The following is a 25,850-nucleotide window of genomic DNA, read 5'->3' as shown; positions in this document are numbered from 1 at the left end:
AACTTCCCGCGGGACGTCGCCGGAGGCAGTGGCCGTGTGCGCGCAGGAGCGAGCTGCCTGCGTGGGGGTGTGAGCGGACACCCGGGTCGCGTCCCGGAGGGAGCCGCGTCGCCCGCCGGCCTGCGACTGCTCTAAAGTAGCTACTTCCTGTAAGCAAGCTCCTGGGCTGAACCGCGAGCAGTCTTGGCATTCTGGAGCCGGAGGAGCGCCCCTGGGGCGATTTCCTTTTTCGCCTGCTCTGAGGTGGACACAGCTTCTCTAAGTGATCCGCAGCGAGGAAGTCCGTGGTGAGTGGGATTGCCATTCAGTCCGGCGGAAGTCTGGCTGGTTGGCCCTGTCCGGTCTCGTGCTCGATGATATCTGTCTTATTTGCCTTCGTGAGTTTGTAGACGATGTTTCAGCTTGCTGTAACGTTTTGAGCGTGTTTGTTTTAATTTCCTAGCGCGTAACCAGGATCGACGACTCTTTTCGTGCAATTAAACAAAACGCAAGTGTTTTGGGGTTCTTGGCTCTTTGATTTCTCTACTAGAATGTCAAGGCTTTTAGTTTAGGACTACGTCTTAAGTTTTGCTTCTTGAGATTCTGTGTCCTGTGCCCGTTTGATACCTTATCATTATGTGTAAAGTTAAAAGGGGAAAGTCTGGGAGCAGAGGTCTTTTTATTCCAGAGCTGTGTGTGGAAGCACAGCTGACTGGTTTTTATAGTACTTGCTAAGTGAAAAAAAAACATGGCCACTAGTAACTGTATTTCTAAAAGCATTTAGTACATTTCAGTGCTTTCACCTGCTTCCATATTTTCTTCTTTCCAGGGTGGAGCCACTCTGCCATGGTTAAATACTTTAAATGGGAATAAAGGATAGCATTTCCAAGAAAATGAGGAGGAATGAATCGTCTCTGTTTTTTAAAAGAAAGACCACATTAAACTTATATGTAAGTTAAAACATGAATGTCTAACAGCGTTGCTGCGCTAGGTCGGAGATTAGGTTCTGTAGTAGTATTTATAAGCGTGGGTTTAAAATTATTAGCCAAGGAACTGGGGAGATGGGTCAGTTGGTAAAGTGCTTATCTCTGCTCACCCTCATAAAAAGCCAAGCCTGTAGCACAGATCTGTCCAGTTAGTCTTGTTTAATCAGTAGGCTGCAGGTTCACTTAGAGATTCTGTATGGAACGATAAGACAGAGCCTGCTTGAGAACGGTGTGCTTTCTTCAGTTTTCCACAGATGTGGTTTCACATGGGAAATTCCCCCACCCCTGTCACACACCTACACCCTAAGTGCTGGGTGCACCCACAAGAAAAATTAGCTAAATGTGAAGTTGAGACTACTGAAAGCTTTAGATAGCAGTAAAAACCATGTAAAAGTAAAGACTTAACTGAACTTTCAAAGCCAGGTGTGGTGGCACTCAGGAAGCTAAGGCAGGAAGATTTCAAGATGAAGGTCAGCCTGGACTGTGTAGGGAGACCCTTCCGCTCTAAAGCTTTAAGAGGCTACAGCAGTCAGGAGGAGTAGAGTCAGCCTGTTTTCTGAGTGACCATCTCCTGAGTGCCTACATTGTGAGATGTGGTTTTTTTTTTTTTTTTTAAGCTGTAAAGAAGTAATGGTATCTTCTGATACTGTGCAAGGCAAGTGCAAGCCCTTGTTATTCGAGATAAGAAAAACGGTTCCACTTGCTTTGAAGCTATGTGAAGGTATAAAATGATTCACACGTGACTTAACTAGTATCCTTTCTTCTATAGAGAATATAAAAAGCTTTACCTAAATTCTTACTTATTTATCAGTATATGTTATGGTATACACAAAAACTTCTTTTAGAGTGACATGGTGATGATGGTGGGGTAAAAGGGAGACTTAGGGCAAAGAATGCAAGTTAACAGGTATGTAGAATAAGTTGTGAGATTTAATGTGTAACCTGAAGGTTATAGCCGATAAAAATTGTATTAGAGCTTTTAAAAGTCCCTGCTTGACAAACTACAAAGAGTTCTATGTACTTCTGTATTGTAGAACTAAGCACATATTATCAGATTAAAACATACCCACCTATCACATTTTGTGTATACCTAATTGTATTAATTTTGTATAAATAAATTTGAAGTTAGCACTTGTATAAAGTTCTGTGATGACTGTAGGTAAAACTAACTCGTAGCATGCAAAACAAATGGATTGCAGGTGTGTTTATATCTCTTGGCTTTGTCTTGCTTTCAGGGCCTTCCTCGTGGTCTGGCATGTAACACTATTCTGCTGTGGTGTCTCACCTAACTTAGGATTGACCATAGTAGTCTTCCTTTTCCCCCCAAACAGCATACCTGCTCCTATGTCAGAGCCTTTGTTTTCCTGCTTTGTTTTTTCCATCCCTTTCAAGTCTGCTCAGTGTTACCCTGTCAAGGCCTCCTTCCTTACCCCCTTAATGTGCTAAAGTTTTCACCACAGCATTTACCACTTTGCAATGTTTATTTATTTATTGAAATACCCTGCCTCCAACTAGGAGCTAACATTCATGAAGACAAGAGTTGTTGTCTTTGTTTTCTTTTTTTAATGGCTTTAACCTTTCATAAATGTACTCAAAACATGTTTGCTGGTTTAAGTAAATGCGATAGGAAAGCCGAGTCTTCACTAAGAGCCACAGTGAAGGAAGTTATGATCTATATAAGTAACCTTAATACAGGTTGGAAAATCCAGAGTAGAACAGGCTGAAAGCTAGGGAATTCCTGAACTGTGGTAATTACAGAGCTTGCGTAGAAGAGTACTTTTTGATTGGGCCTTTTGCAGTGTTGACAAGGTAAATAAACAAAGAGCCTTATGAGAAGAACACAATGTATGTGGACTATAATATTATGAAATAAGATTTAAACTTTAGGTGTGAAAGAAATACAGGGTCTTAGTTATTGGGTTACAAAATTAAGACTTCTTGGTAAATAGTGGGTAATCATTCTAAGGAGGTTTTTCTTTTTTCCCCCTTTAATTTCATTTTATATTTTCCCCATGTTAATCATGTACTAAACCCTAACTCCTAAGTTTTTAAGCAAGAGAATAAGATTGGCAGAGGTGTTTTCTACCCCTGTTGACAGCATTATATGGTTTAAATTGGATTAGAGCCAGAAGACATGGAGGTACAGATCTGATTAGGCAGAGCAGATGCCGGACCATGTTGTAAACGTAGAATACATATGACACTGTTGTCTCTTTTGCCTCCGTTGGCTGATAAGAATGGTGACTGCATTGTCAGAGCAGTAGGACAACACATAGGGCAGACCCCTGGTTTCCGCTGCCGGTTACCTGCTGTGACTAGGAGGCATCCAGTGGGAAAAGGAGAGGGCTCAAGGTGAAACCTGGATTGAGTCCTGGCTCTGCTACCTGCTGGTGCCTGACAAGCTACTTAATGTCACTGCCTGTTTTCTCATTCCTGGCTTCTTCCACATATTTGCTCAAGTCCTTATGGAAATAAAATGTGAAAAATCGCCAATTTTAAATATATATTTGAGTTGGTGTAACTTTTAAGTTTGCTAATTTTGGTGAAAGAGTCTCTTGTTTGTCAGTTTGTAAAGAAAGTCTCAGTGTAGGCTTTTCTCATCTATTAGAATGTTTCTATACCCATTGCACATTCCTTAAAATACATGTTCTCTATAGTATAAGTAAATGCAGATGAAATTTGTTAGCTTTTTGAGCCATATTTCACTTTGGACATGTGAGTATTTAATGAAAGTTAATATTTTGTTTCTTTTTTAAAAAATTTAATTAACTTACTCAGATTACATCTCAATTGTTATCCCATCACTTGTATCTGAAAGTTTACATTTTAAGTATGTAGAATCAGTTGTAAAAATTTAGTTTGTTAAAATCTAGAATATCCGAGTATGGTGGCACATATCTGTATTTCCAGTACTCTATAAGTTCAAGGCCAGCCTGGTCTACAAATGAGTCCAGGACAGCAACCCTGTCTTGAAAAACCAAAAGAAAGAAAGAAAAAAGAAAAATAATGGAAATTACAAGTTTTAAACTGTTTAAGATTGAAATGGTGGTGTGTGCCTTTAATCCCAGAACTTGAAAGGCAGAGGCAGGCCAATCTCTGAGTTTGAGGCCAGTCTGGTCTACATAGCAAGTTTCACAGCACACAAAGCCACATAGAGACCTTGTCTCAAGCAAAACAAAAGATTTGAATTTATTGGGTAGGTGTAGTGGTGTACTGCTTTCATCCCTGCACTGTGAGGTAGAGGCAAGCTGATTTCTGTCAGTCCAAGACCAGCCTGGCTTTAAAATCAAGTTCCAGGTGGCTGGAGAGATGGCTCAGCAGTTAAAAGCACTATCTGCTCTTCCAGAGGTCCTGAGTTCAATTCCTAGCAACTACATGGTGGCTCACAACCATCTATAATGAGATCTGATGCCCTCCTGTGCCATGCAGGTGTACATGCAGATAGAGAACTCACACATAAAATAAGTAAAATCCTTAAAACAAACAAACAAACAAACAAAAAACAAATCAAGTTACAGGCTCACTGGGGCTAAAGCCATATCTCAACAGACAAAAAGTTGAACTTATTATTTTCAGCGTTTTTCATTTTCTGCTGTGTATCTATCCTTGAACATGGATACCTTTGGTGGAAAGTCCCCGGGCCTTTGAACTCCAGTGCTTGGTACATAATAGCTGCTCAGTGTTTTTACTGAACAATCCCACATGTAAATGATAGCAACACTTGGCCAACTGGGTAGGTTACCGACTGGAACCTGTCATCTTTTGCTTGGAAATCTAGTTGAATTTAAATTTAGCAAGTTTTCCTTTTCCTTTCTACCTAGGCTGCACACAGACTGTTGAGTCTTATTACCAACCCTAAAATGTACCAGATTTGCACTGTGCATGGAAATACATGCGTGGAAGTTTGAGGAGGGTGTTAAGTGTCCTGCTTGTTAATCACTGGCGTACTATCTTGATACAGGGTGTCTCACTTAACCTGTAGCTGTGCTGGCAACAAGCAAGCCTGAGCATCCCTATTTCTCTGCCTTCTCCCTCCTGTTCTCAGTGCCGGCATTATAGGCGTTGATAAGGCCATGCCCAGCTTTTTAAAACTTGGGTGCTGGGGTTTGAACTTATATCCTCATATTTGCTGGACTATCTTCTATCCCTCCTATGTTTTTCCATTCAGCTTTCTTTAAGGTTGACCCTGTCTTATAATAATAATAAAAAAAAAATCTCTGGCATTCGCTCAGCTGTGGTTGACCTTCAGTTACAGAGTCGGAACAAGATATGACCAGATCAGAGACTAGCAAAGCAACTCATTTCTTTCAGGATGTTCACACATATGTCCTGTTACTAAATGTAAGTCCAAATGAGATAATCTATTTTCATAGTTTAGTGGCTGTTGGCTGCCTTAGAATTTGAGGACAAGCCTCCCACTCCTCCTCCTGCTGGTATATTTCCAGAAGTAAACAATCTGAAAAAGCAACTTTAATTCTAGAAAGCCTTTCAAATCAGATTTGCTTCCACAAATGAGTGCTTTTGTGGGGAAGCACCACAGATAACCAAAGTAATTGTCTTTAAGGAACTTAGGTTGAAGATGAGTTTTTCTTCAGGGAGCTCAAGACTTGGTTCAGTGATTAAGAGTACTTGTTGCTCTAGCAGAGGATGGGTACTCAACAGCCATTTGTAACTCCCGTTCCAGGAGACCTGACACCCTCCTCTGGCCTTGGCACACATGGGTACATGCATTTAGGGAAAACACACAGTTTTTAAACATTTTTATTTTAAGTTTGTCTTCAAAGACAGAACAGTAATTGAGAATTTCTAAAACCACATGTATATGATTGAGTCATCTCACCCCCAAAGCCCTTTCAACTTTGTATGTTTGGATAGTATGTAGGTAAAAATAAAAACAAAAGGAAAAACAGATTTAAAACAGTGTCATGAACTTTAAATTGTGAAGGAAATTCTTATATAAGGCAAAATAGATGTAGGAACAAATAACTTTAGAATAAAATGAAAGGCTTTCTAGAATTAAGGTGGTTTTTTTGTTTGTTTACTTCTGGAAATATACCAGTTGGCAGAGGAGTGGTAGGCTTGTTTTCAAATTCTAAGGCAGCCACAGCCACTAAACTATGGAAATGGCTTATTTCATTCGGAGTTAAATGCATAAAAGCATTATTTTAATTACCCCTCACTTTAGTGGTTATGGTGGATCAGTTCTTGACCCTGGAGCTGGACATGTAAGATAGACAGCAGTTTCTTACTTTCCTGTACTGAAACCAGGGACAGAACACCACACACTCCTTGCAGAGCCTCACGGGTGTGGTATTCAGAATAGAGTAATGAACTTGGGAGGCAGGCTTTTTCATCACAGGAGTACCTTGTGGCTCCTGACGGAGATGGGATTGCTTGATTTCATAATTTCTTAGACTGGCAAGAGTACTGAAGCTCACTGCGTGGTATGAACAAAATAGTGCCTGGTTTAACCTTGGGGTTTTTATCAACAGAGGCAGAGTATGGCGGGGAGTCTGTGGTGAGACAGTTCAAGGTTTTCCCACCTGTATCAGATGTCAAGTCAGCAGATAATATTGGTGTTGTTTGTATTAATTTTTTTTTCATACTGTGCTGGCTAGTTTTATGTCAATTTGGCATAAGCTAAGAGTTATTTTGCAAAGGAGAATCTGAAGTGAGAAAATGCCTTTACTAGATTGCTCAGTGGGCAAGCTGGTGGTATGTTTTCTTGTTTGATGGATTGATGTGGGTGGGCTCAGCTCACTGTGGGCCATGCCCCACCTCTGGGGCTAGTGGTCCTATAAGAAAGCAAGCCAGGTGTGGTGGCACACACCTATAATCCCAGCACTTGGGAGGCAGAGGCAGGGGGATCTCTCTGAGCTTGAGGCCAGCCTGGTCTACAAAGTGAATCTAGGCTGTTAAGGCTACACATAGAAACCCTGTCTCCAAAAAAAAAAAAGAAAAAAAGCCAGCTGATCTGGTTGTGGTGGCGCACATCTGTAATCCCAGCCAGTACTCGGGGAGGCAGAGGCAGACCAATCTCTGTGAGTTTGAGGTACAGCCTAGTCTACAAACAAGTCCAGGACAGCCAAGGCTTCACAGAGAAGCCCTGTTCTCAAAAAGAAAGAAAGAAAGCTAGTTAGCAGCACTCTTCCAGGCCTCTGCATCAGTTTTTGCCTCTAGGTACCTGTCCTGACTTTGATGGACTATTGTGTGGAACTGTAAGCCAAATAAACTTTTGGCTATAGTGTCTTATCACAGCATGAGAAACTACAATACATATAATGTACTGTATTTTTCAGCATATAAGATGACTTTTTTGTTGTTGGTTTTGGTTTTTGGTTTTTTTGCTTTGTTTTTTTGTTTGTTTTTGAGATAGGGTCTCTCTGTGTAGCCTTGACTGTCCTGGATTCACTTTGTAGACCAGACTGGCCTTGAACTCAGAGCGATCTGCCTGCCTCTGCCTTCCATGTGCTGGGATTAAAGGCGTGCGCCACCACTGCCTGACAAGATGACTTTTTAGTCCTGAGAAATCGGTGCCAAAGTTCTGGTTGTTTTATATGCTGGGCACTTAGCTGCAGCTTGCTTCTCCTTGCTTCATATGTCTGGTGTATATAGTGTGGGGTGCTATAGCCAATTCTCCACTCTGGGAGTATGAAGCAGGGAATAGCAAGCTACACACATCTTGCTGCACCTCATGAAGAAGAACGTGAGCGTGGATTGGCTCTCCACCAGATCCCGCCCATTCCCATTTGACTTGGAGGACTGTACATCTTTGGGTTGAGTGTGGAGCATGCCATAAAGGGCCAGCATAGGCTGGCACTGGCTGTCTGCCGACATTTAATAAAGCGCTTGGCTATCTGCCCTGGCTGCAAACAGACACATGCCCAAGTCTGCTGCACACAGGGTGTGTGTTGGAAGAGGGGTAGTCTTATATGGTGAGTATATTCCAAATGCTATTTTAAGTAGAAAAGTTAGGGGTCATCTTATATGCTAGAAAATACATATATTTCCCCTCATACCACTCCTCTTATTGCCCCCCCCCCCAGTGTCTGTCTGTCTGTCTCCCATAACAACAGCAACAACAACAAGATGAGAACCAGTAAGACAAAACAAAACAGCACATGAAAGGCAGAGTCCATTTTGCATTGGCTAACTGTTCCTGGAGTGTGCTTGATATACCCAGTGTCACTCCATAGGAGAAAACTGATTTTCCTTTTCCCAGTAGATTTTGTTATAAATTGGTTCTTGGGTAGGAATGAGGCTGTGTCTACTTCCCCTTCTCAGTGCTGGGATTTTGCCTGATTTGAACTTGTGTTGTCACAGTCTGGGAAGTTTATGTTAGTATCAGCCTTGTTATGTCTGAAGATGCTGTTTCCTTGGAGTCATCCACCACTTCTGGCTCTTAAAAATCTCTGTGCCTCCTTTTCTGAGTCTAGGTGCTAACTAAGTATAACAGCTGTGGGGTTTGTTGTGGGCAGCTCTTCTGTAAATAAGTGGGGTGGGGTTGTCACAAAGGATTGTCATTTTACTTTAGAGACAAGGTCTCACTATCCCAGGTTAAACTCAAACTTGCAACAATACTGATTTTTTTCATTAATCTACTTAATCACTTTATACCCTGATAACAGCCCCCTCCCTCCCCTCCACCAAGCCCCACCCTCATACCCCTCCGCCTGCTCTCTCCTCCCTTTTTCTCACTGAAGGGGAGCACCCCTCCCCCATGAGTGACAACCCATCTTGGTACATCAAGTTGCAGCAGGACTAGGTGCATCCTTTCCCATGGAGGCTAGACAAGGCAGCCGAGTTGTGGGGAAGGTATTTTTTAGTCTATTCATTGGTCTCTTGTGCTTAAAAGAGACCAATGTTGTGTGTGCACACTTTTGGAGTATGTGAGTGCGTTCTTTGCATATGTGGAGACTAGAGAGACTATTTGCCTTGTTATGTGAAAAGAGTGGTTAAGTAGTTAGATTTTGTTTTGTTTTTCTTCCAGAGACAAGATTTTTCTTTGTAGCCCTGCCTCTCTTGGAACTTACTCTGTAGACCAGGCTACCCTTGAGCTCAAAAACATTCACCTGCCTCTGTGTCCCAAGTGCTGGGATTAAAGGCATGTGCCACACTGCCTGGTGATAGTTAGAGTTTTGTTTTGTTTTTCTTAATTAAATTAAATTTTAAAAATTTTTGGTTTTTTTTTTTTTTGTTTTGTTTTTTGAGACAGGGTTTCTCTGTGTAGCCTTGGCTGTCCAGGACTTGCTTTGTAGACCAGGCTGGTCTCGAACTCACAGCGATCTGCCTGCCTCTGCATCCTGAGTGCTGGGATTAAAGGCCTGTGCCACCATGCCCGGCGATAGTTATGTTTTTAATTTACTATTTTCCAAGATTCTGTGACCATTGTCATTGCATTTTATTCATATCTAGTATTACTACTTCCTAGCTTAATGATATTTTTAAATTCTCAAGTTTATAGGCCCTGACAATTTGATTCCATGTTACAATGCTGATCTAGATGACGAAGCTATTTATTACATATGAATGGCCACCCCAGAATAGGCAGGGTTTTTTTGGGGGGAGTCAGTTAACATGCATTTTATTCATCTGTTTTGATCTAGAAAACATGAAGTTTTGGAGTTGCCAGAAAGCTGTGGGCTTAAAAGGCCAATAATTTGCTTAGAGTTTAGGTGACTTGCTTATGAACAAGTAAACCAGGCATGTGGAGTGTGATAGGAGCAACATAAGCAGAGTTATTTTAAAGTTCTGATAGTGTATAGAAATCATTTTCCATCTTGTTCAGAAATCCTACTTCTTCCCTCCCTGTATGTGTTTCCTGTATGCATGTATCTCTGTATCTGGTGGTTATGTCAGATAGGGCATTACGAAGCTATGTTTAAACCTGAGAGATCAAGAGATTTTGTTCTAATATCAGTGAAGAAATACTGTTGGCATACTTTTAAAATCTATTTTTGTTTTGAGTTCCTTATCTCTTTCTCCCCTTTCCACCCCAATCCCTTCCAACACCAGCTAGGAGAGAAAGGTCAGTGGGAAGGAGTGTAGTTTTTCTTAGCTAATTCCTGCTGCTTAGGTTGTTGGGGTCCTTGGGGCAAGTCCAATCTCCATTTCAGGGCATCTCTGACTTCTAGTCAGACTGCGTCAGCAGCAACCAGGAGCAGTAGGGGGGAAGCACCAGCAGCCCTTTTTCTTGGGGCCCGCAGCCCCCACCCAACCCCCCTCTGTCTCTGGGTCTGGCACGTATTCCTACTGGCAAAGACCACACCTATACACAAGGTAGTTCCCAGCTGACAAAGATCACATGCCCTCTTGATGAGGCAGTTGTCAGCTGTGGACAAACCAGAGCAGCCTCCGTATCCCACACCTGAGCTTAAAACAAAAACACGTTTGACATTAACGATAACTTCCACAACAGAATACCAACACTCAAATGCATGAACTTACCAGAAGGGGTGAAGTCCAGCAGATAAAAGGCAGTTTCCTCCATGTTCTTCTTCTTTTTTTTTTTTTTTTTTTGGTTTTCTCTTGTAGTCCTGGCTGTCCTGGACTCACTTTGTAGACCAGGCTGGTCTCTAACTCACAGAGATCCACTTCGCCACCACGCCTGGCTCCCATGTTCTTTTTTCTAGGCTGCAACCTTATGATGTCACCCACATTTAGGGTGAGTCTTCTGGTTCATATAGTCTGATCAAAGAAATCCCTTACAGGATTGGACAGCGTGGAAGCTTGCATTTTCTTGATTCTACATGCAGTAAAGTTGGCAACCAAGATTAGCCTTCACATAGCTGCCGTGATGGCACACGCCTTTAATCCCATCACTCGGGAGCCAGAGGCAGCACAATGTGAGTCCAGGACAGCCAAGGCTACACAGAGAAACCCTGTCTCGAAAAACCAAACCAACCAAACAAACAAAAGATTAGCCTTCACTTGTGGTGACGGCAGGGTGTAAAGGAACAAAGTGCGAGGGACTTTCAATCCATGTGCAAAACTGGCAGTGTGCCATGTACATTTTCTCCCCATTTACCAGAGCAGACCCTCTAGCCAAGTCCCAAATCAGTAGAATGAGAAGTGTCTCACTGAAGTGTATGGGAGTCGTAATGAACCTCTACTGGCCTCATCCCTTTGATGGAGTGCTGTTATTTCAGTGTGCCAATGTTTATTGTTGTTCTAGTAGTATCTCTATTGTTTGCCTCCCTGTTGAAGACTAAGTGATACCAATTTGTTTTGTATCAACATTTGCATGCATGTGTCTGTTGCTGGGGAATTAAAGCTAAGGCATTGTGTGTGTTGGGCATGTGCCCTGAGCTACTTTGCCAAAAAATGATTACCATTTTATTTAGAAGATTTAAGTTAATATTTAGTGCATGCAGCATACATCTAATACTGTTGGAACAGAGACATTATGGGGCCAGTTATGGTTATATAGATCTGTAACCTTATAATCAGGAGACTGAGGGAGGAATATTTTTACATCAAGCCCAATTTGGGCTACATTAGGCTGGAGAAAAGTATGTGTCGTTCCCCCCCCCCCCCAACGCCCCTCTGCTTTGTACACCTTAGTTTTTACATCAGTGAAGTTTATGAGTTGGCTCATTGGGAAAATAAATGTACCATCTGTCAGCTGTAGACTGGGCCTTCTGCTGCCATAGTCCTTACGTTTTCTAAAGACCAACAATATTACACTCCATATCTCACAGTAGACATCTTTGTCAACATTGTCATCCTTTGCTAACAAAATAGTGGGAAAACTGCCTTTTCTCAGCATGTTTCCAGATAGGCTAAATAGATAGATGATCGTATACTTACAGCTTCTTTCCCCTTGCGCCTCTAGGGGCCTCCTATGTTGCCAAAGCTGGCCTTAAACTCCAGTTCCTCCTTCATCTGCCTCCTGAGGGCTAGAATTACAGGTATATATTACCACACCTAGCCCCATGCATACTTCTAAATGAATAATATGTACATGAGAAAAAGTCTGATATCTCTGTATGGAGGTAAGTATATTGATATGTATATAGATAAGTGTATTGGTGACCTAGATTTATATGTTATATTTAATTTTTATTTCTTTCCCTAACAGTAAAATTATATTATGGACTATCAGTTCAAATTGAAAATAGTTAGAACAACACAACACAGAGTTTATAAAAATAATCCAAACTTGACTTTGTATTACGGCCTGCTCTTTTGCCATAACTAGAAGAAACATAATTAGGTTAGTGCTAAGTTTATATAGTATATGTTTCTAATCAATAGTAGTAAATAAAGATTGTTGTACTTTTATGGGGAGATAAATGAAGTAAATATATGAATTGTACGTGAACTGTCATTATGATTTTGTGAAAATCTCACTTTATTTCATATCATTTAGATTTGAAGACTGTATCATCCTGTCTCCAGTACAAGCAGGTTCTCTGTTCTGTGATCAATGTCATTCACAGGAACTTAAGTAACAAACGAAATGAGCCTGGGGCGTGGAAAATATGACTTTTATATCGGTCTGGGATTGGCTATGACCTCCAGCATTTTCATTGGAGGGAGTTTTATTTTGAAAAAGAAAGGCCTTCTGCGACTTGCCAGGAAAGGCTCCATGAGAGCAGGTAAGTTGTGCCCTTACAGGTATCAACAAGTACATATGTACTCAGGTTCTTTGAGTATAGAAGCACTGTCTTCATTATTTGTCAATATATTTGAACATTTGAAATCTTCAAGAGATTTCTAAATATTGAGAAAATAAGTTGTCAGAATATTAGCTGCTTACTCCTGTAGTTACTGTCAAAACAGGGATAGGACCAGTGCCACGCTAGTCTCCAGAGTTTAAATTTCACCATGTCTCTACAGGAGGAAATGGGATCCATGAGTAGAACCAGGCTTTTATTGGGGCCGAGGATATTTTGTACATGATAGTGGAACTTCTGACTTCTAGCTTAAATGTTTTTCTTGATGGTTTCAAATTGCACCAAGGAAAGAATGGTCTTGCTTAGTCTGTGCACTCCACTAATTGACCTGAATGGTGAAAGTAGTTTCCCCTTAAATTGTTGGTATATCACAAGACACTGGAGGATACTCAGAGTAATTGGATTTTAGTTCAATCCGTGGACACCCACTGTGTTTCCTGGCATTGTGAGATATTAATGCTTATGTTCCACCATCCTGGTTATGCTTCATTTTATCCCTTATTGGACCTCATCTTTGAGAGTCAGAGGGATCACTTTTCTCCTCTGCTGTCTCTGTGGCCAGATCTAACTTAGGAATATTAAGATAGAAAGCAGTCTCTTAGTATTTAGTGGAAAAGGGAGAAAATACTAGCATTTCAGCTTTTTTCTATAGCCCTTCAACCTTAGTCTTAAGGCATCCCCTGTTACTATTCCTAATGCATAGGGTCATAAAGTTCATTCATGTTAGTTTTCATGGGCAATGGCTGAATTACCGATTGCTTCCTGACTTAGTTTGTTCAAGGGGAGAACCAAGGAAAAGGGGGATTTTTTTTCTTCCTGGCAGCCTAAATTATGAGTCGTTCTCAGTCTTTGTAGGACCATAGTGCCTTCTTAAGTGGGGCTGCAGACATGTAAACAGCTTCCTCTTTGCAGACTAGCTCATATGAAGTTGAGCTACTTCTGCAATCCTCCTCTTTCCAGAAAGGATCTTATTCTAGTTCAGGGTCTCCTGGAACTCACTCTGTAGCCCAGGCTGGCTTCAGACTTGTAGGATGCACCTTGCTTCAGACTTCCAAGTCCTGCAGTTGGCAGGTGTGCACCATTCTGCCCAGCTTTGTTACTTTTTGTTGGTTCATTTTTCTTACTTATTAAAGCTGCCTTTTAAAAAGGAACTAACTACAAGAGATAAGTTAGTTCTTTAACTCAAGAGTATATTACAAATGTAAACATAGTGAGGAGTCTCCTGATCTTCATATTTCTTTTCTAAGGCAATCATAAAATATCCAAGAAATCTCATAATTAGACATCTTAAAATCTGTGATTACTGAATAATTTTTATAGGTTTTATACAAGAGAATGATATTCTTCCAAAGAAATCAAATATTTCTTCATTCACAGGTCAAGGTGGCCATGCATATCTTAAGGAGTGGTTGTGGTGGGCTGGACTGCTGTCAAGTATGTATAGAAAACATTTCAAGAAAGCACATAACTATATGTTATAATAGTTACATATGTAACAGTTTGTATTAGCAAACTTTAAAACTTATATTCTGTTTTTATAAGTTAAATTCAAAGTAAATGTAAGCCTGTAAATGTAACTTAGTTAATTGCTTGTTTATTTGAATGATAAGATCTTCCCAAAAAACTAGTCTGATTAAAACATTTTTGATATATATATTGCCCTTGAAAACATTTACAGGATAAGTAGTTTAAAAGGAGTGTGTGTGTGTCTGTCTGTCTGTCTGTGTATCTGTGTGTGTCCATGAGTAAAGGGAGCAATTGAACACTTGCTTAACATGTAAAACACCCAGGATTTGATTCCTCAGCACTGCAAAAAAAAAAAAAAAGGAAAAAAAAAAATAGGCAAATGAAAGTTAGTAGTTAAAAAAACAATTTGATTTTTAGTTTTTTCTCTGTTAGCTCTCATTCCAAATTGAAAAGGAGGTATTTATTTGATAAGACTGTTCTTGTTTGGTTTCATCACTACCTTTATGAAGATAAGTGAAGGTGGCTGAAAAGATGGCTCAGTGGTTAAGAGCACTTGTGTTGCTCTTATGGGCAACCTGGGTGTGATTCCCAACACCCATATGGTGGTTTACAACCATCTATAACTCCAGTTCTAACACCCTTTTCTGATCTCTGTAGGTACCAAACATGCTCATGGTATATAGAAATACATCCAGGTCAAACTCTCAAGACACAAAATTAATCTTCTAAAAATGTGAAATAGGCTGGCTGTGGCGGCACACACCTTTAATTCTAGCACTCTGGTAAGCAGAGGCAGGCAGATCTCTGAGTTTGAGGCCAGCCTAGTCTACAAAGTGAGTCCAGGGCAGCTAAGGCTACACAGAAAAACCCTGTCTCGAAAAACCAAAAAAGAAAAATAAGAGATAAGTTGGGATATAAATTGTCCTTAAGACATCTAACACTTAGGCTGGGTAGTGATGGTACATACCTTTAATCCCAGCACTCAGGAGGCATAGGCAGGCGGATCTCTGTGAGTTCAAGGCCAGCCTGGTCTATAGAGTGTGTTCCAGGACAGCCAGGGCTACATAGAGAAATTTTATAAGGCAACAACAACAAAAACCCACCAGAGACTTGAATATTTAACAAATACATGTTCTGTTGATCATCTCTTACATGCCAGGCATTGTTCTTTGTGCTGAAGACATACTAGTAAGAGAAAAATACCTACTTAGAAGAAGCCTACATTTTAAGTGGGGCAGACAAATAGGTTAGAAGGTGGGTTTTGGTTTAGTTTGGGGTGTGTGTGTGTGTGTGTGTGTGTGTGTGTGTGTGTGTGTGTGTGTGTAGGGTGGGGGGAGAAGGAACAAAGCTGGAAGGGGGATATGAACTGGAGAGTAGGTAGACAAACTTTTAAATAGGAGACTAGGAAAGACAAACCTTACTGAAAAGATAGTATTTGAATAGTGGACAAGTGAGGTTGTGAGTTATGTGGCCATATGAGGAAAGAGCATTTAAGATGAAGGCAATAGTAACTGCAGACTTTGCTAAGGACTGTGACTATCCTATCAGTGTGATAGTCTCTCTATGATGCTCCCAGTTGTTCTTGCTTCTTGGTATTTACACCTTTGGGTAATCCTCTCTTACAAGGAATTAGTGCTGGCCCACTGTGATCACAGAATCCAGGAAGTCATGATACATGACTTATAAGGCTACATCGTAAATGGAATTTCAGCGTTTCCTTTTTGGAAATGCTTCTTGGATTTCCTTCTTTGGAAATCCTTCTTGGATTGCTTGTTTTTGAGGGAAGCCACTTGCTATGCTGTGAAAACATTCAAACTATTTTTACAGAGGTCCCTAAACAGCAAATAGCCAGTCATATCATTGTGCCAAATGTGGCTGTAACCTTCAGGCACTGCAAACCTTGGTTTATATCTTGACCATTTCCTAAAGTCTGGGCCAACATGCTGAGCCAGTAAATTATTACTTTTACCCTGACATAATTTAGACACTACTTTATATGCCTGATAAAAATGTAATAAAAGCATGCAGCCTAGAATGATGGATGGCACGTGCCTAACTATGATCCCAGTACTTAGGAGGCTAAGATAGAAGGATTAAGAGTTTGAGACCAGGAGCTGGAGTAATGACTCAGTAATTAAGAGTACTGGCTGCTCTTCAGGGGATCTGGGTTCAGTGCCCAGCATCCAAGTGGTGGCTCACAACTATCTAACTAGTTCCAGGATATGTAGTACCTTCTCTGGCCTCTGCAGGCACCAGGCATGCACAGGGTACACAGATACACATGTAGACAAACCACTCATGCACATAAAATAAAAACAAAATTAAAAAGTATGATGCCAACCCAGGGTACATAATCAGAACCAGCCACTTAAAAAAAAAAAAAAAAAAAGAATTAAAACAACCCAAAGAAGGGAAAAAGTACCTCCCCCACCCCTACTAGCAAAAACTAGCCAAGCAGAAAGCTATATTAAAAGCATATAGTAATAGTGTATTGAAAAAATCAATCAACATTTTCACTGGAAACAAGTTACAAGGCTGGAGAAAAAATTCTCCTTTAAAAGAATTGAAAAGCTAATGTGATATTGTAGAATAAATAGCCTGTCTTTTATCCAGGAATGATACAGGCTCTAGAGGTGACATACTGTAGAGGTGGTTCTCAGCCTTCCTAATGCTATGACTCTTAATACAGTTCTTCATGTTGTGGTGACCCCCAGCTATAAAAAGTAGTTTCATTGCTATTTCTCTTTCTTTTTCTTTTTTTTTTTTTTAATTTTTATGTACACTGGTATGTTGTCTGCATGTCTGACTGTGTGTAAAGTTGTCAGATCTTCTGGAACTGGGGCTACAGATAGGTGTGAGCTGCCATGTGGGTGCTGGGAATTGAACCGGGGTCCTTTGGAAAAGCAGCCAGTGCTCTTAACGGCTGAGCCATCTCTCCAGCCCCCTCATTGCTATTTCATAACTATAATTCTGCTCCTCTTACAAATTGTAATAAAAGATATCTGACGTACAGGATATCTGATATGCAACCCCCAAAGGGGTTGTGACCCACAGGTTGAGAACTGCTGCCCTAGAGGAAGTAGGTAAGAGATAGAGTGGGCCTTTGGATTGGACTAGCAAGGATCAGCCTTTGGTTGCCAAAATGGGAACTATTGAATGCTCCGGGCTGAGCTCTGAAGGGCTATGTCTTAGGAGTAAGGTAAACTATATTAGCTGATCACTGGCTAAATTCTTGCTTTGGTCCGGAATTGCTTAGTGCCTGTGCACCTGGAAGAAAGCAAATACTCTCTTGAAAATATATCCTCATGCCCTTAATGTCTCTATAAGGAAGTTTAGAAGTAAATTAAGTGTCCATTTGGTAAAGTGGCATGTGGTTGTAATTCCAGCTACATGGGAGGCTGAGGCAGGAGGATCATTTGAGTCCGTGTTCAGGTTCATCCTGGATAACACAATGAGACTCCACCTCTAAAGAAAGAAGGAGGCAAAGGAGAAAAAGGAAAAAGAAAAGGGTAGGAAAGACACTCACAAAAAATAAAAATTAAAAAGGTTGGGTTTTAAAAAAGGAGCCCATAAAAACTTGTGAAATTGACCTTTAAATCAATGTCAGCTTCTTTTAATTATATGTTGTCCTAGTTTACAAATTATTACCTGTACACATCAGTCTTATTTTTAAATTAAAACTATATATTTGGATACCAGATGTTGGTAGTTTACAGACCATACATTAGAGAAGATTAGGAAGTTAGTGGACAACAGTATAGTTGAAATAATGTGTAGGTATTGTATAAAATGCAGGTATATTCAAACTGAGTACATTCCTATCTGAGAGGGGTTTTTATTGTCCATCTCTTCAGTGGGAGCTGGCGAGGTGGCCAACTTTGCTGCATATGCATTTGCTCCAGCCACACTAGTGACTCCACTAGGTGCACTCAGCGTCCTTGTAAGGTAAGACTGTTTCACACGAGAAATGGAATTTTAATCTCTAAATTACTCAAGTGCTGATTGTATGTCAAAACACTTGAACAACCTTGAGGATTATTTGTTTGTTTGTTTGTTTTGAGACAGGGTTTCTCTGTGTAACCTTGGCTGTCCTAGACTGACTTTATCAACCAGGCTGGCCTTGAATTCAGAGATCTGCCTGCCACAGCTCCCAGCCCTTGAGGATTTTTAATATTCTGTAGTAATGTAATGTTTCTCAAAGTTACCCTCTTTGCATAGTTATTGATTAATGGGACAGAATCAATTTATACTTCCGCTTGAATTCAGGGCCAGCATGTTAGTGACTTCAACTTTAGAAAATTCTAAGTTGTAACTTGCCTTACATTTACCATTCAGCATGCCACATGCCTTGGTAAGTAGGCTTCCTTAATGCTAGAGAACATCAAGCCTTGGCTTTAGGGGGTGTCGGATGCTTTTAAACACTGGCCTGAAGTACTTGTTTTGCAAGGCCAGCTTAAAACTGTTTTGTTATTGTAATGATTAGTCCAAATAGCTAAGCCTATTTGAAGTCTGGATTTTTATTACTATTTTAAAAGTTGAGACGTTTTATTGCTCTTTTTAATAAATTATATATAAAATATGATTAGGCTGGAGAGATGACTCAGAGTTGTTAAGAGCACTGGCTACTCTTCCAGAGGACCTGAGTTCAATTCTCTGCACCCACGTGGCAGCTTACACCTGTATGTAACTCCAGTTCCAGAGGCTCTGGCACCCTTGTACATACATGCAGTCAGAATAACAAATAAATCTTTAAAAAATTGTTTCTTTAAAAAATATAACTATGTTTTTAATCCTTAACTTTCCTTGTATTACATATGATCCTGTTTATTCTGAACCTTTTTGGTTTGGATGAAACTAACTACAAGTTATAAAAAACTTGTAATTTATAGTCAAATTAATAATTAAATGTTCCCAATCCTTAGTTTGATTTTGTATTTCCAAGTAACTTATGATTGTAGGCAAATCATACACAATTAAATCAAGACATAAAAGCACTTGTTGCTCATCTTGATGAGTCGATTCCCAGGATGACTTACATTGTGGAAAGGAGGGATCCTACTTGGGCAAGTTGTCTTATCTTCACACAGATAGAGACAGAAGAGCAACAAGTGGGGTAAAGGGGGTCTAAATGAAAAAAATTTTAAACTGCTAACGTTAGTATATTGAAGTTTGGTAAACCTGAAGTACAGGTTTGAATATAGGTGATTTTTATTTTATTTTTTGCGAGACAGGATCTTTCTGTGCAGCCTTGGCTGTCCTGGACTCGCTTTGTAGACCACGCTGGCCTCGAACTCACAGTGATTCACCTGTCTCTGCCTCCCAAGTGCTAGGATTAAAGGCGTGCGCCACCGCACCTGGTGGAAAGAGACTATTTTTAAAAAGGATCTAAGCTATATAAATTATAGCTCTTTATGTTACATATTTTATGTGGGTTCTTAATAGTAAAAGGATGGTAAATGCACTTCAGCGTATGTGAAGCAGGTGGTTCATTTTGCTCCAGGAGTTTTAGGGCAAAAGTCTGATAGTCTTACACTAGATTTTGTGGTTCATACCAAAAAAGCAGTCTAAGAAGCAGAAGTAGAGAAGGCAAGACAAGAACTTAATCAGTATCCTGAAAAGGCAAGGGGCCAGTATCTTCCTAACTATCTTCTGTGGTTACTGATGGGAGCTCTCAGTTGATACAGCGAGAGGAAGCCAGAGTACTCAGAGCCAAGCCATCTCATTCCGTCAGGCTGGTTGGTTAGGAGGGTCCTTGTTTCTGTGGATTGCTTTTGCCTATAAGATTATTCACACTTAACCATGTTTACTGATCAGACTTGCTCCTTCAATCTGTGGTGATTGCAGGCTATTCTTACTGAACAAAGGAGACAGGTGCAAAATGGAGGCAGAGACCACATTTTACCTACTAATTGGATGCTCACAAGTTCAGGTGAAGAGTCAGTGCATTCTAGCAAAAGGAGCCCTTAAGTCCTCGTTACAGTTTTACAATTGAATGTACTTTTTTTTTTTTTTTGGTCTAAAAGCAGGAAGCACTTTTTGTGTGAGCTCAGTAATATATATTGCAAGTCTGTTAATCTTGAAAGTTTAAAAAAAGTTAATTTAAATGTTCAACCTTTTAATTCTTCCTTTTAGTGCCATTCTTTCTTCATACTTCCTAAATGAAAGACTTAATCTTCATGGGAAAATTGGATGTTTGCTAAGTATTCTAGGGTCTACAGTTATGGTCATTCATGCTCCAAAGGAAGAGGAGATTGAGACCTTAAATGAAATGTCACATAAGTTAGGTGATCCAGGTAAGAAAGGATTCATTAGTGCTGTTGTACTTAACATTTTTAACTTAATTTTTATTTTAATCTAGATTTTGTGTGTACATAGATGAATTATTTTGCACAGGCTATAAGAAATAGTTCTCATGTGTCCCTAGCCTCTTGTCCTTTCTGTTTAATTATGTTTTTAATTTCCAAATAATTATGTGCTTGTATCACTGTTATTTCCTTGACTGGAGTCACCATCTGGTACTTAGTATACTTACAGAAGGTTAGCATATTTCTTCATGTTGCCCTTACAATAAAACTTGCATTCTTACGCATTATGGTTACTTCCTTCTTCCCCTCTTTTAGTTCCAGAGTCTCGCCTTATAGCCCAGGCTGGCCACCACCTTGTGGTGCCTGCCTCAGTGCCTTAAGTACTAGGATTTTAGGTGTGCACCTACCCAGTTCGTTGACATTTTCTTGTGTATCTTGAAATTTGCCTTATCTGATAGTTATCTTAATGGCTTAATTATTTAATTATTCCTGTGAAATTATCAGATCCTCTTAGAACTCCTCCAGGTTGTCTGGTTCTGTTCTAAGTTATTTTAAGCATATGAGAAAACCTGGGTAGACTTTGAACCCGTACCGTGTTTCCCTTCACCATTACACCATTCTACATGGGCTTGGTGTGAGTGTTCTGTGCTACTGACCTACATTCTGATCCAACATAGCGAACTTAACTTTTTTTTTTTTTTAGATAGGGTCTCATCATGTAACTCTAGTTTGTCTGGAACTCAATACACACTAATATGGCCTTGAACTCACAGAGATCCACCTGCCTCTGCCTCCAAAGTGCTAGGATTAAAGGCATGTGCCACTACACCTAGCTCCAAATACAGTTTTCTCAGATTTGCTGTGTTATTTTTCAGACACACTCTGAATATTTTTAATAAAATATTTCTCTTATTTTTTTCTTTGTTTCTGTCTGCTTTAAATTGTCCCCATTTGTGGAGTTTGAAGGGGCAGAGTAGATTTTCTTTCTTTCTTTCTTTCTTTTTTTTCCTTGGGTTTTTTGAGACAGGGTTTCTGTGTTATCTTGGTTGTCCTGAACTCTCTATGTAGACCAGGCTGACCTCAAACTCACAGTGATCCACCTGCCTCCACTTCCAGAGTGCTAGCGTTACTGGTATCTGTCCCCATTCTCTGCCTTTTCCCCTTTTTCATCCTAAAATTAGGTCACCTATGTACCATCTGCACTGGAGTACCAATCACTGAGAACTGTGCCTGGCCTACATGGTTTTACAGTTGTCAGCTAGGATGCATACCTCTATTCTCCATAGTAAACCAGGACCCCAACAGTATTTAGATTCTCTTTCTTGCTGCTTATTTTAATACTTGTTTGGGTTTCGAATGTTTTCCTTTGAGGGACGACAACTCACTTTACAGTGTTTGTTTGTTTTGTTTTTTGTTGTTGTTGTTTTTACTATTTTGGTTTTTTGAGACAGGGTTTCACTGTGTGGCCTTGGCTGTCCTGGAACTCACTCTGTAGATTAGGCAGGTTTTGAACTCACAGAGATCTCCCCTCCTCTGCTACCACCCAGCTATAACTCCAGATTTTTTTTCCTGTCCCCTTCCTTCTATCCCCCCTCCCCACCCCCCACTCTTCAGCAAGTCCTCCTTATTGCAGATGCAAATTGTTGAACTTTCAAGGCCACTTCCTGAATTTAGTCTGCACTGGTATCTTCTCTGTTCTAATTATCATTTGCCTGTGCCTTGTGATTTAGAATACTTAAGTAGGCATAAGAGACTACTTTAAAAATGTTTGTGGTGGCACACCTTTATTCTCAGCACCCAGGAGGCAGAGGTAGGCGGATCTTTGAATGCAAGGGCTAGCCTGCTACAGAATGAATTCCAGGACAGCCAGGGCTACACAGAGAAGCCTTGTCTTGAAAAAAATCAATGAAAATATAAATGTTAGTAGTGTGAGGTGTTTTTTGTTAACTAAGAAGCATATTTTAATTTCATACTATGTAGTTTGACTTTATAGTAGTACTGAGGGTTGAACCCATGACTTCACTACACATTCTAGGCAAGCACTCTGCAGTTGTACTGTCCCCAGCCCTCTAGTGTGTACTTCTGATGTGTTTAGGTGTGACTTGGCTAGCGGATCAAGAGAAACCTAATTTGTATTCTGGATGACCTGAGAATTATTTTCTTGGAGTCACATTACCAATCTTTGTTTTGAATACAAGTTACCTTCAATTAGCAACTTAAAATTTTCATAAAAATTAATTCATCAAATACGAGTTAATTTTATAGGCAAGATAAATCTGAGGATGCAGTACTAAGAGATACATTTATAGCTTTTCTATTGAGTTTGGGTGTGCATTCTGTTTCAGTATAGCTTTTCTTTGCTTCCTCCAGGTTTTGTGGTCTTTGCAACATTTGTGGTCATTGTGGCCTTGATATTCATCTTTGTGGTGGGACCTCGACACGGACAAACAAACATTCTTGTGTATATAACAATCTGCTCTGTGATTGGAGCATTTTCAGTCTCCTGTGTGAAGGGTTTGGGCATCACCATCAAAGAGTTGTTGGCTGGAAAGCCTGTTCTGCAGCACCCCCTGGCCTGGATTCTGCTGCTTAGCCTTGTGGTCTGTGTGAGCACACAAATTAATTACCTAAACCGAGCTCTGGACATCTTCAACACTTCCATAGTGACTCCAATATATTATGTGTTCTTTACAACTTCAGTTTTGACTTGTTCAGCTATTCTTTTTAAAGAATGGCAAGATATGCCTGTTGATGATGTCATTGGGACCTTGAGTGGCTTCTTCACAATCATTGTGGGGATATTTTTGTTGCATGCCTTTAAAGATGTCAATTTTAGTCTAGCAAATCTGCCCGTATCTCTTCGAAAAGATGAAAAGGCAGTGAATGGCAATCTTTCTAATATGTATGAAGTTCTTAATAATAATGAGGAAGGCTTATCCTGTGGAATTGAACATACCGGTGAAAATATCTCCCGTAGAAATGGAAACCTGACATCTTTTTAAGGATATGATTGAAAAGTTAACCTGTAATTCTGTTATAAAGTGACTTTTGAGTACCAGAATGTATCTGAAAAAATTGTCCTCAAATAATGTCCTCTAAAGACAATCTTTTTTAAGTTTTCACTAATTTGGATCAAGAAATTACTTTTCTTATATTTAAACAATGGTAGCTCACTAAAATGACCTCAGTACATGGCTAATTTCTAATATTGTATAAAGGTATTTTACATTTTTATTCATTCTCCAGAAATCTAAATGCACTAATGACAAGTTTAAGGCTATAAAAATGTTTTATTTTTTTCATTGGTGATCAACATTAAAATGTGCATTGTGACCCTATCACATCAATCCCTCATCATACTAAGGCTTGCTGATTATAAATGTGTGTGTATGAGATTCCAAGAAAATAATTCTCAGGTGGTGATTTGTCACCCCAATCTCGTTTCCTACGCACATTTGATGGCTTCCTTTTGGAAAACACCACTGTCAGTACTTGCTGTGTCCATAGTGACTAGAGTTCTGTCATCATATGTGAGCTCTTGGACCTTCCCAGTGTGTGTTCATAATGGATTGTACTGTCATGCAGCCCATTCAGCAACTCTGGGATATCAAAGAAGACGCCTGTGGTTTCTTTAGAAATTTATGCTTGGATGAGATGACACCTTAGAATGAAAGTCCTCATTCTGATCCCAAATGCTTAGATTTAAAATGTTTTTAAAATATGGTCTCTTTGAGTACAGTGGTTTATTTTACTTAAGGGTTTGAGCCTTACATATTTTGGTTTATTAGAAACTCTGTGAAAAGTGTTCGTGGAAAATTGCAAACAGGTATAAAGAGCTAGGCCAGTGTAAGGGGTACTCTCCAGCTTCACACCTGCCTACTTTCTAGTTATGTGTTGGCCTAAAATAGTCACCCTCCTCCATCCTACCCACCACGGACAGGAACTGAGGTTTGGGCCTATGCCTATTTGTGTTCCTTCCCATGGTTGCATAGTGGCTTTGTACTGGTTTTGTGAAATAAATTCCTTTTTTTTTTTTTTTTTCTGTGATAGCATTATTTTATTATTGGCACTCTAAGGAGCTCTTGTTGTTTTTTTGGTTTTGTTTTTTTCTCTGACTGCCTCCCTCTGTGTGACTCCTTTTTGGCCATACTGGGTGTCAGTCACAGGACCATGTATATTCTACATGAATATTTTAACACTGAGCTACATTTCCAACCTTCTTATGTAACTTAAATACCAGAGAGAATAGGTCCCCCTTCTCCCCAGGTATACTGTATCTGTTTTATGTACTGTATGTCTTATTTTGCACATTTAAAAAAAGCCAATGTTCATTCCCTTTGGGATGAAGTTTCCATTGAGAATGTGTGTGTTGTATGCACAACACTTTATACGTAGGTAATCTTATAACGCAAGCATTCTATTTGGCCTATCACTTGGTAATGCAGTTACTGACTTTTAAAAATCTATACTTCATAGGGTCAGTACAGATGCCATTACAGCTTCAGATCAACAAATATTTTAGGTAACCTTTTGATAAATAGGCTTGTTAAAGATGTAACTCAGGTTTACAGTACAGCAGATAGTAGTTGTGTTTTATTTCCTGTGTAAAATAAAGCTCAAAGCTTTTGGACTTTGGTGTTTCTCAGCCAACTTTGTATATTTGCTTTTAAGACAGGGACCTTGCTATGTTCCTTGAGCTGTCCTTGAACTCCTGGGCTGCAATGTCTTCAGCTTCCCCCAAGTAGCGGGGTAGTTGCACACTACCGTACCTGATTCTCACTGTGTCTACTTTCAAACTGGTAAGAAAACTGGGCTCTTGCTTTTCACTTGGCAGGTAGGTCCCACGGACCAACTCCAGCTGAGTGAGAAAATTCCCCCCAGCAACTGAGAAGGAATGTCAAGGGTGTTAGAACTTAAGTTCTCCCCAGTCCCTTTTTTGAAGTGCCCACTCATTTTCCCCCCAGACTGTTGTCCACATTTCGCTGGCTTTCATTTCCTCCCTGCCTAACCCTGAATGTAGAGTTAAATGCGTGCTAGTTGTCACAAGCCATTAATCCCAGCACTCTGGAGGCAGAGGCAGGAGGAGGAGGATCTTTGTCAGTTCGAGGCTAGTTCTACAGAGTGAATCCAGGACAGCCGGGACTTGTTACACAGAGAAACCCTGTCTCAAAAACCAAAAAGAAAAAGAGAAGAAGAAAGATGTTAAAATCTTGTCCTACTTACAGAACCCACTCTATGAAACGTGAGTATGCACAGGGACCATCCTGCCCATGCCAATGAACGAACACTAATAGATTTCATTATTTTTTATTTCTCTAATTTTTTAAGTCTATCTCACAAATCAGACTCACTATTAGACGTAGTGGAAACAGAGGAAACGATTTCACTATCTTGGCGTAAAACGGAACAATGACTTAGAAAAGATTTCCTAAAAG

At 40.0% G+C, this 25,850-nt stretch overlaps 1 protein-coding gene across 2 annotated transcripts; it reads left to right on the top strand.

Annotated features, from left to right (window-relative positions):
* On the top strand, positions 1–23,982 carry Nipa2 (NIPA magnesium transporter 2). Of its 2 annotated transcripts, none has more exons than XM_051148638.1 (7): positions 1–149; positions 809–929; positions 12,337–12,565; positions 14,021–14,077; positions 17,965–18,055; positions 20,243–20,403; positions 22,786–23,982. In XM_051148638.1, the coding sequence occupies exons 3-7, from the start codon at positions 12,427–12,429 to the stop codon at positions 23,415–23,417; spliced, it is 1,080 nt and encodes a 359-aa protein (XP_051004595.1). In that variant the 5' UTR covers positions 1–149; positions 809–929; positions 12,337–12,426; the 3' UTR covers positions 23,418–23,982. The 2 variants fall into 2 exon arrangements, with proteins under 2 accessions (XP_051004595.1, XP_051004594.1); XM_051148637.1 differs by lacking the exon at positions 1–149 and adding an exon at positions 174–287.
* The last annotated feature ends 1,868 nt before the right edge of the window (positions 23,983–25,850 follow it).

Source organism: Acomys russatus, chromosome 7, assembly GCF_903995435.1.
Source record: "Acomys russatus chromosome 7, mAcoRus1.1, whole genome shotgun sequence".
Taxonomy (NCBI): domain Eukaryota; kingdom Metazoa; phylum Chordata; class Mammalia; order Rodentia; family Muridae; genus Acomys; species Acomys russatus.
This window is presented reverse-complemented; position numbering and strand designations above follow the sequence as displayed.